Source organism: Dipodomys ordii, unplaced genomic scaffold (assembly GCF_000151885.1).
Source record: "Dipodomys ordii isolate 6190 unplaced genomic scaffold, Dord_2.0 Scaffold8, whole genome shotgun sequence".
Lineage (NCBI taxonomy): Eukaryota > Metazoa > Chordata > Mammalia > Rodentia > Heteromyidae > Dipodomys > Dipodomys ordii.
The window spans coordinates 34,004,147-34,014,502 of NW_012267224.1; the positions used below are offsets into that span (position 1 = coordinate 34,004,147).

The 10,356-nt window shown below is 34.7% G+C and overlaps 1 protein-coding gene across 5 annotated transcripts in view; it reads right to left on the reverse strand.

Annotated features, from left to right (window-relative positions):
• The window catches only part of Epha5 (EPH receptor A5), a 303,516-nt gene that overhangs the window by 17,748 nt on the left and 275,412 nt on the right, over window positions 1–10,356 (reverse strand). For all 5 annotated transcript variants that reach the window (XM_013008946.1, XM_013008943.1, XM_013008945.1 and 2 more), the window contains 2 exons: window positions 3,582–3,643; window positions 2,490–2,699 (listed from right to left, as the gene is read on the reverse strand). In XM_013008946.1, coding sequence (XP_012864400.1) covers window positions 2,490–2,699; window positions 3,582–3,643 — 272 coding nt within the window. The remainder of the gene's footprint in view (window positions 1–2,489; window positions 2,700–3,581; window positions 3,644–10,356) is intronic.

Here is a 10,356-nt window from a genome sequence, read left to right on the forward strand (position 1 = left end):
AAATTAAAAATTGCAATTGGATTATTGGAAAAACTATGTTTTTGTTTTACATTGAAGAAAAATTGCTTTTGTATGTTTACTGTTAGGTCACACAACAGACACTTGCATATTCTAATATGAAATATCTTTATATTTAAATTCAGGCATGCTCATATACCCAAACATTTCTTCTTAAGAAAATATATAGTGATAAAGAAGCTAGAGAGAAAGAGAGCAAGCTTGCTTGTTGATTACCATTGCTAGTCCCATTTTTAAGGAAAAGCATGATTTAATTTTCTTTATAAAAATGAGTCATAAATTGCTGTTATAATAAATGTCAAGATAAATGAGGAAATGACAATTCATATTATGTTTATAATTTGGGGGAAGATGAATGTAAATGAATTTGCTCTTTTTTTGTATGATCATAATATTTGCCTAGGACTTTCCTGGAACTCATTTTTGCCAGTTAAGTATTCATAGGCAATATCTCATCACATATAGATAGAACAGTGATTAGTTCATAATGTGAAATTTGGATGCTTCTTAATGATAGCACTTTATTGATGATCTTAAACTTTATCTCAAAATTTTTCTTCTGGATCTCTAGTCAGTATATGCCATTAATATTACCTGAAATTCCCTTACCTATTCATCTCTTAAGTTTTACACCAAGTGCTACCAAATCCAGTTTTAGTGGAGTCAGTGTTTTGGTTTTGTTTTGTTTTGTTTTTTGGTCAGTCATGGGGCCTGAACTCTGGGCCTGGGCACTGTTCCTCAGCTCTTCAGCTCAAAGCTAGTGCTCTATCACTTGAGCCACAGTGCCACTTTCAGCTTTTTCTGCTCATGTGGTGCTGAGGAATAAAACCTAGGGCCTCATGCATGCAAGGCAAGGACTCTACCACTGAGCCACCTTCCCAGCCCAGGAGTCAGTTTTGAGAGAATTGAGATCTCTGTCTCTCCCCATAGTTCTGTAGACAGGCAGCTTAAATTAGTAGACTTTAAATAGTCCTTATTTTGCAGTTAGCTAAGACATCCATCAATCAATCACAGTGTCAATAGACTTATCCACACTTTTAATCTGTGTCAGGCCAAGTTTATGAAGTGCAACTCAAATCTCAAAAGAATTGTTAATTGAAGATTCATTTAATTAAAATAATGACAGTGAAATTTGAGATCAGAAGAGAAGGGATATACCATCAATCAATTTATTAACACAACAGGCTAACCTTTAATAGGCTTTGTTTCTTTAAATAAATCACTCTTTCACACACTCTTAAATACCTATGAGTCACAAAACAGCAATGTAAAACTAAAATGGAAAGATTTATTATCTAGTAAAGAAAATATTGGGGGCTGGGAAGGTGGCTCAGTGGTAGAGCGCTTGCCTTGTATGCCTGAGGCCCTGGGTTCGATTCCTCAGCACCACATAAGCAAAAAGAAAAAAGCCGGAAGTGGCACTGTGGCTCAAGTGGTAGAGCACTAACTTTGAGCTGAAGAGCTGAGAGACAGCATCCAGGCCCAGAGTTCAGGCCCCACAACCGGACCCCCCCCCCAAAAAAAAATATATATATATATTGTTAGACTGTCAATGTATTTTGTATTTAACAAGTTGAATAAAAACAAATGTACCACATATCTTAATTTATGATGGAAGTTTACAAGATGATTCTGTGTTAGAACAAAAGGGATCCAATTCGAGAAGAAAAAGGCTATATAATAAATTCTTCATAATGAGTCAAGATAGTAAGAATATCCAAATTGAAGATGTTGGGAAGATTTAGAATTAAATACTCTTTAACTTAAGAAGGTCAAAGTGAGGAAATACAGTATAATAATTTGTCCAAAACTTTGTTTTAGCCATAAACATGTTCTTATTCCTGAGGAAAACTGTAGTTATATACTTTATCAAGTAGGAGGACATTACTTCTCTAGAAAAAGTGTTGATTTACAGTCATTATAATTGATGAATATGGATAACTTCCAAGCAATATGGATAACTGACCAGTTTTCACTAGATGCACACCTAACAGTTTTCTAGTACACAAGAAAAGTAGCTAGGAATTGAAATAATTCCAGAAAATTTAATACTTTTTGAAAGAACACCTCTTTTACTCAACAAGGTAAATTAATTAAAACCTATTTTTAAATATTTACTTTATCATTGAAGAAACCTTAGTGAAAACAGTTAGAATTGTCCAGTATTTTTATATCTGCCTTTTAATATATGTGTGTACATTTCACTTTTTCCCCAATATATAAGCCCAAGTATCTATCTTTCTCAAAATCACATCATTTATGTCAGTGATATTGTCTGCAAATGAGTGTAGTATTTGAATTTGCCTAAATGAAAAAGGAGCGATAGATATTTTTAATTTTCTCTCTCTCTTTCTCTCTTGCCCACTGTCTCTTGATGAATTGGTTAGGGAAACACCTTTTCTTTTGGATTTCTTTTAATGTCTTTAATAATTAAATGCATTTCATCTAGAGTGCAATCTGATAGATCTCACCCTTGTGGTGTAGGCTGCCTCAGGATCGTCTTCCAGTACTCTGGAAAGCCCGAAGTCAGACACCTTGCACACAAGGTTACTGTTGATTAAGATGTTTCTCGCAGCAAGGTCTCTATGCACGTAGCCCATGTCAGAAAGGTACTTCATTCCCGCAGCTATGCCTCTCAGCATGCCAACGAGCTGAATCACTGTGAACTGGCCATCGTTTTTCTGCAAAGAAAATGGTAAAATATTAGTCAAGGAATACCAATCACAGAAGGAAAATATGACAGTATCTTCCTTCAAGCTCCAAATTAATATTATCATGCCCCAAATTCATATGCCATTCCTTTCTGAAGGCAACTGGAAAATAGAAACTAAATAGTGAACATTGGTAATGTTTATCTATCAAACCAGATAAGGCCTCAGAAAGCCCTGTCAAAACAATCTTATTTCATTGCATTTTTTTTTTTGCTTCATAACTCCTGTACTTTCAGCCATAAAAATAGTTGTTCTGCTGAGTGTCTCTGCGTCCTCCTGTAATCCTCGCTACTTGGAAGCTGAGACTGGGAAGACTCTGATTGAAGGCAAACTCAGGGAAAGAAGTTTGTGAAACTTTTCAACCCATAGTTGGTACAATGGTATATGTCTATCATCTCAAAGTTTGTAAAAGGATGAGATTGGAGGACCATGCAGACGAACCTAAGAAAAAAAAAGTCCAAAAGACTCCATATGTGGATGTGGTAGCACATACTGGTATTCCCAGCAATAATGGGAAGCCAGAAATAGGTAAATTATGAATTAGCCTTAATTATGTCTCAGATGCATGCCCATGTGAAAAGTAAGACACTATTCTAAAAATAATCATCCCCATTATCTTTTATTTAGTTTCTAATTACAATGTACTTAAGTGAAACACGAGGTCATACATGCTGATGTGCATAAGTTTTTTGAGAAGAACATGTTTCAAACTGTACTTAATTTTGGAGTATAATTATTCTGTTTCCATATGTCCCAATCCTATTTAACATGTTTGCTTTAAAGCTGTATAGTTTTAACCTGAATGTCATGGACGTTATATACGCAACGCTGAATAATAGTTTCAAATCTTACCTTTAAAAATGTGTCTAAAGAGCCATTTTCCATATACTCTGTCACTATCATCACTGGTTTACCTGAAAATAGAGTGATATAAGCTGTGATACAAGTTCTTTTCTTTCATTTTGCTTTCTTCTCAAAAATTTTTTGATATTTTTATTGGTATCCAAATTTATGGGTGGGTACATATGTGTGTATGTATGTGTATAGTAGCAATATTCTACTTGAGTAATAAACAAGTTATTGGAATTATGATGATTTTACTCAGAGGATTTGGTCCAGGAGAAAAAGGTGTTACAATGTTAGTAAATGACAGATAAGATAAACAAACATATATACTCTCACTGTTAACTTCTAACCCTTCTGTGTATCTGTAGTTTAGTGTGAGTTCTATTTTGGTGAATAAAATAATACAATGTATAATATACCATATTCATCTTCATATCAATTTTTAATCAAAGTTTTTAACCTCTCTGACCATCTTCTTTATGATCTATAAACTATAAAATGTATGTTGCACTTTATATTTGGGTAATTCTTTGTTTTTAATGATTACTTACTTTTCTGCTCCCTACCAAACCTACCATCTTCAACAACCCCAAGTTTGCTAGTTCATTCAAGAAGTGTTCTAGTTCCATTGCTTTGTGAAAATTTCTATAGAAATCATCATCTCTGGAGGAAGAGACTATCCTTCTTTGTCATGCCAGAGTAGCCCAGAAGTTAATTGTGCAGACTCTAAGGCCATACTTCTCTTTTCTATATAGACCAGATCATTTCCTGTGACAGTTCATTTTTATCTCTCAAATTTGACTATAGTAAGTAACTTCTAGGAAATCTGTCACATCGGTAATTTCGTTGTGCTTAGGAAGATGCTCCAGTGAAGATCAGTGTGGAAGAAAAGTGTATCAAAACAACTGCCCTTCAATATGCACAGGCATCATCTAATTTGCCAAAGGCCTGTTAAAGAATTGGTGCAAAAACTAATGAATAAATGATTATTGTCCTGCTTCTGAAGTAAAACTTGCAGGATTTACATCAGCACATCCTCATCCCTTCAGGTTTTTCTGGTATTTAGTCTCTAAGGATAGTCACAGAAACTATTTTCCTTACTCTGAGATCTTCCAATGACTGAGCTATCAGTTTCTCAGGGTCTTCAGTTTGTGGACCAACCTTTCATAAAACTCACCAGTACCTATAATCCCGTGTCCCTTTTCACCAATAGATTCTCTCTATTGAGAGTGTGAAAGTATATGTGTGTGCATACACTTTTATGTGTGGTATTGGTTTTTGTCTCTGGAGAATCTGATTAATATATTCTCAGCCATATAGTATTTGGGAAGTCAAATATCTCTGTGCCTCAGTTCGCTCTTCTGCTCAAATTAATATAATCTACTTCATAGCTGTATCTACCAAGTTATCTAAAGCATGAAAATAGATTTTACCACTTAAAATTTGCTGGATGTAAATCACATAAGAGAACAGATCACATTTTACATCCCATAAAACTATATATGTACATAATACATATTCAGTACAACATGAGAAATAAAAGAGCAGAAATTCTTGCCACATAATTAAATATCTAAAATAACATGGTATAGGCACCATTATAAGAATACCTGTATTATTTCATTTTTTTTCATTTTTTATTGTGATTAAGTGGTTACATAATTCCCCAAATCTTGCAGTATTGTGAGATAGTGTGGCTTAGTTAAAGTCACAAACACATTCTAACTTTCATGGGGCAAATTGTCTATCATGGTCTATACATTTATGAGTTGTATAAGCTTTGCAATACAGTTATTTCTTCCACATTGGGTGATATGTACAGATGAATGGATCCAAATGGAATATTATGCAGCCATTAGAAAGGACAAAATAATGGCATTTGCAGGGAAATGGATAGAGCTGGAAGAAACCATGTTGCGCAAGGTAAGCCAAGAGCAGAGACAAATGGCACATGGCATCCCTGATAAGTGGATGTTAAATCTAAAATATAAGGTGATACGACAAAATTAACAAGACTTAAGAAACAAAGGTATTCCACTCATCTGTTTGAATCACTACTAAATAACCTCATGCTGCTGATCACATATATGGCATATATGTGTACACCGGAGGGAAACCAGGAAGATGACACAAAACTAGAGGAAATCAGGGAAAAACATACAACAGCGGGATCCATTAGCTGCACTGGCCATGGACCAAAATGAACTAAAACTCAATGGCAGCGATGGGAGGGAGGGAACAAATGGGAAAGAGGGAACAGCTGATGCTATGCAAAACAAAATAAATGTACATATCACCCAATGTGGAAGAATACCTGTATTCCTAGATATTCAAAAGACAAAAGCTGGGAGGATCATGATGGTATGCCAGCCCAGGCCAAAAAAAAATTAAAAAGTCTGTGAGAAAAGTTTTTTATAGCTCAGTTGAAAAACCTATACCTATCATCCCAGCTGCCGAAGGAAGTGTAAACACAGGATCATTGTGCAGGCCAGTCCAGGAGGAGGAGAAGGAGGAGAAAGAGAAGGTGGAGGAGGGGGAGGAGGGGATGGGGGGAGGAGGGGGAGAGGGAGGGGAGGGGGAGGAGGAGCTGCAGCAGCAGCAGCAGCAGCAGCAGCACAAGACTCTTAACAATAACCAGAGTAAACTAAGGGTCCTAGTCATCATCTAAGTTGTAGAATGCTTGTTTACCAGATGCAAAGCCCTAAGTACAAACTTCAGTATTTGGAAAAAATATTTAAAGAATAAAAACTTGCTTTAACATTCTGTATTTTAATATATGTCCCTGTTGTCCATAATAAAAACATAACATATGAAATATTTCTTGAGTTAAGAAAAAGATCTCTGACATTCAAATTACTCATTTGTGCCTATTATTTAACTTTTGAAAATATTCTTATACTTTTTTCCATGAAACGAAATGAATACTATATAATTACTATATCATCACATAGTGCATATATTTAGCTTAATACCGTTCTTCCCAGGGTACTTTCCATAAGAATTTATTAACTGAGGGTATTGCATAGCTGTAGATATAATGCTATAGACATATTTAGACATAATGTTATACAACATGACAAATTTAGTCATAGGAGGTTTGACAATTACAGGAAAAAAATGAAGAAAGAAGATTCTTCATTGAAAGAGTATTTAAAATACAATGGTAGAATAATAAGATAGGAAATTCTAATTTCTTAGATACTTTTTAAAAAATACATTAAAGTTAATATTCTCTTAATGTGAGGTTAAAGTACATTACAATAGCAGACATATTTCTGTCATTTTCTTTAAAGTTTCTCAAACACCATTTCTTTATATTTGTCCACACTAGAGAAAACATCATGTGTACCAAAAAAGTGTGTTAGAGTTGCCATTTGTTCTGAACCTTGAATAAGAAAGGGAGCTCAGGTGTAGTAATATGTGTCCAGGAAATGAAGTCTCCAGGAGAAGAAGCACGTATCTGGACATATTACCTGAAATTTGCCATTGTCTTGTTTCAAATCATGAAGTAAGGAATGTTGTGCTTACAAATGGGTTGAAATGCAAAACAACGGTAAAAAAAGGTCAATGAATCATTTAGATTGTATTCATAAATGACTGCAACAATGTGAACATGTGGTCTTTTCCTTAAAAAAATAAAACAATATTTTAATAATTATCTTTACGTAGTTGTTCATGTTCAATTGAACATGTTAGTTTATGAATGCAGTGCATCTTCTTTCAAATTTATAATTTTATCATCTTTAAGTAGTTGTACCAAGGGATTGCCATTCAACAAATCAGTTTATTAGTAGAATGCTTGTTCATCGATATCATGCTGTGTCTCAATCTCCCAACCCAAATCTTCTGCTCAGTTTTCCTAGTTTCACTGGATATGCATTAATTATTTTGACTGCATTATCTTTACATCCTATAATTGTAATTTTTGTTCCCAAATTGAAAAATGCCTCAAATTTAAAGATTACCTCTAATTTAAAGATTATTTTAATTATATTGCTGAACCCTTTATAGCAGAATAGGCATTTATTTTTAAAAATACTATATTCTGTTTGGAGCCCTTTTGGATCTGAGACATCAGAGACTGTTTTAGTCTTTTATTTTGTCCAAAGCTCTTTTACTTCAAGCGTCCAAAATTAATAAACTTTCTCAAGAGATGAAAGCCGGTTCTGGCAGAGAAAGCTGTATGTCCTAATTTGCACAGCTGTGAGAGCACCGTGGAACATACTGATGCACCAGACACTGTCTGTTCAATTGCCTCAACTGATACCCTCAGGCATAGTCAAGGATGAAGCTGACTTTTTGTAGAAAGATGCCATGTAGTAACTCTGCCATCAGCATCTATTTATTTTTTTATTTTTATTTTTACTAGGCGTTCTGGAAGTATTTTACTACATTGTTAGCTGGTAAGACTAAAAGGATCATTTATGTACCTGCTGAATGTAAGTCCTGATGTAACTAGAAATACCTAGATCTTATTGTTTGTGATCAGCTCATGCTTTTAGGATCTTCTCCAAATGATTCTTCTACTCTGGCTAATCTCTCCTCTCTCTTGCAGAAATTCACTGAACCAGCTCCCACATTGTAAAGCCACTGAAGAACTGAATTTCAGCAATTTTAAGGGAAAATGGCCTTAATTTTTCCTCTTTGGTATTTTTTAGCTTATAATCCATGAGCAGACATCTTGATCGTCAAAACAAAATTTAAAAAAATCTATATCTAACTTATTTCATGTCCTTTATCTGTATAGACCTTTCATTTTCTATCCATTTACAGTTCTCGCAGGTCCTTACAACTCTTCCAGTTCCTTGGAACTTTTACAGTACCAGTACTGGAGCTTGATCTTAGTGCCTGGCCACTGTCCCTTAACTTTTTCACTCAAGACCAGTACTCTACTACTTGAACAACAGCTCTATTTCTGGCTTTTTGCTGCTTAAGGAGAGGCTCCTGGACTTTCCTGCCCATGTTGCCATCAAACCTGAGGCCTCATATCTCAGCCTCTTAAGTAACTAGGATTATAGGAGTGAGCCACCACAGCCTGACAATGAATTATTTAGATAAATAGTCATTATTTTTAGGAAAGATGTGTACCTGATACTCATCATGTTTGTTTTTTTCAACTACTTTTAAAAGTGAGATTAATTGTTCATGACAGTACAAATCACGTCAAAAACTAAGACTTTCTTTGCAATATGATAGAGACCTAAAGCATCTCTCTTATATTAAATGAGAAAGAAAAACAATCACAATGAATGTTTGCAAACAAATAGGATCTTTTGTTGTTGTTGTTAGCAACAATAAGATACTTCAGGGCCTATTAAATTATTTTTCATGCATGAGTCATTTTAATGCTAATTACGTTTAGTTTGGCTTATGCTTTGTCTCAGTTGCTGCTAGCCCACAAGAATGACATAGCAATAATTAACATGGTTCACTCTAACCCTGTAAATTCAATCAAGCTGTATAAATCATTTTTCATTATCCAGTTTGAAGTACAAAGAATAGATATGCCAATAATCTTGAAAGTATATTATTACAGATTCATGTGAAAAGAGCTCATAAAGCATGTCAAAACATGATTTTAATCACATAGGAGTTTTGACATTACTTCATATTATTTACTGAGAGCTTGTTCCAGAAATAGTCTATGCAGGAAAAATACATTATTTGTAGATTCATGTTTATGATTGATAATCATAAAAGAGCTCCAAATTATTGACTTACTGGAAGCCTACCTTTACAAGGCACAATATTATTATTAAATGTTATTAAAATTCTACTATTATTATATTACAACAGGTGGTATTCAAAGAAAGAGACTCAGGATTCAATTCATTATTTCAATTGAGTACAGAATGTTCTCTAAAAATTGTTCAAAATATAAATCCTGTTTTCCTGGTTTTTGTAATTATGATCTAAAAATTTTAAGTGATAATTTATATTTTAAAATGTCACAAATAATTGTTCTTCATTTTAATAAAATCTTGGTAACCATCCCTATCTCATACCAAAATATTTATTCATTGATGACATGTTTAATAAGAAATTTATTCCATCCTTTTATATAGTCCCTATAAGTATACCCTCTAACCAACTTACTAAACTGTTATTTTTAATTAACCGATGTGTAAGAAGCATTTAAAGTAGCTAAACCTACAAAGTAGAAAGGTAATTGTCAGAGGCTGAGAGAGAAATGTAGAGTTTTTCAATTAATATATATTTGAGGGTTGAGGTGGTTTTTGTTTTTGTTTTAGTTTTTGTGAGTTTAGGGTTTGAACTCAGGGCCCTGGGCACTGTCCCTGAGCCTCTTTGTGCACAAGGATAGCACTCCACTATTTGAGCAATAGCAACACTTCCAGTTTTTCAGTAGCTGATTGGAGATAAGAGTCTCAGGGGACTTTTCTGGGCTGGCTTGGAACCACGATCCTCACATCTCAGCCCTTACATAGGATTACAGGCATGAGCCACCTGTGACAAGCTTATATATTTGAGTTTTAAAAGAGAGCAGTAATTCTACCTGGTCTTTTTTTTTGGGGGGGGGGTCCGGTCGTGGGGCCTGAACTCTGGGTCTGGGTGCTGTCCCTCAGCTCTTCGGCTCAAGGCTAGTGCTCTACCACTTGAGCCACAGCCGGCTTTTATTCCTTTTGCTTATGTGGTGCGAAGGAATTGAACCCAGGGCCTCAGGAATGCAAGGCAAGCTCTACCACTGAGCCACCTTCCCAGCCCCGAGAGCAATAATTCTAGAGATCTGTTGTACACTACTTTTTCTTGAGAAAGAAATACT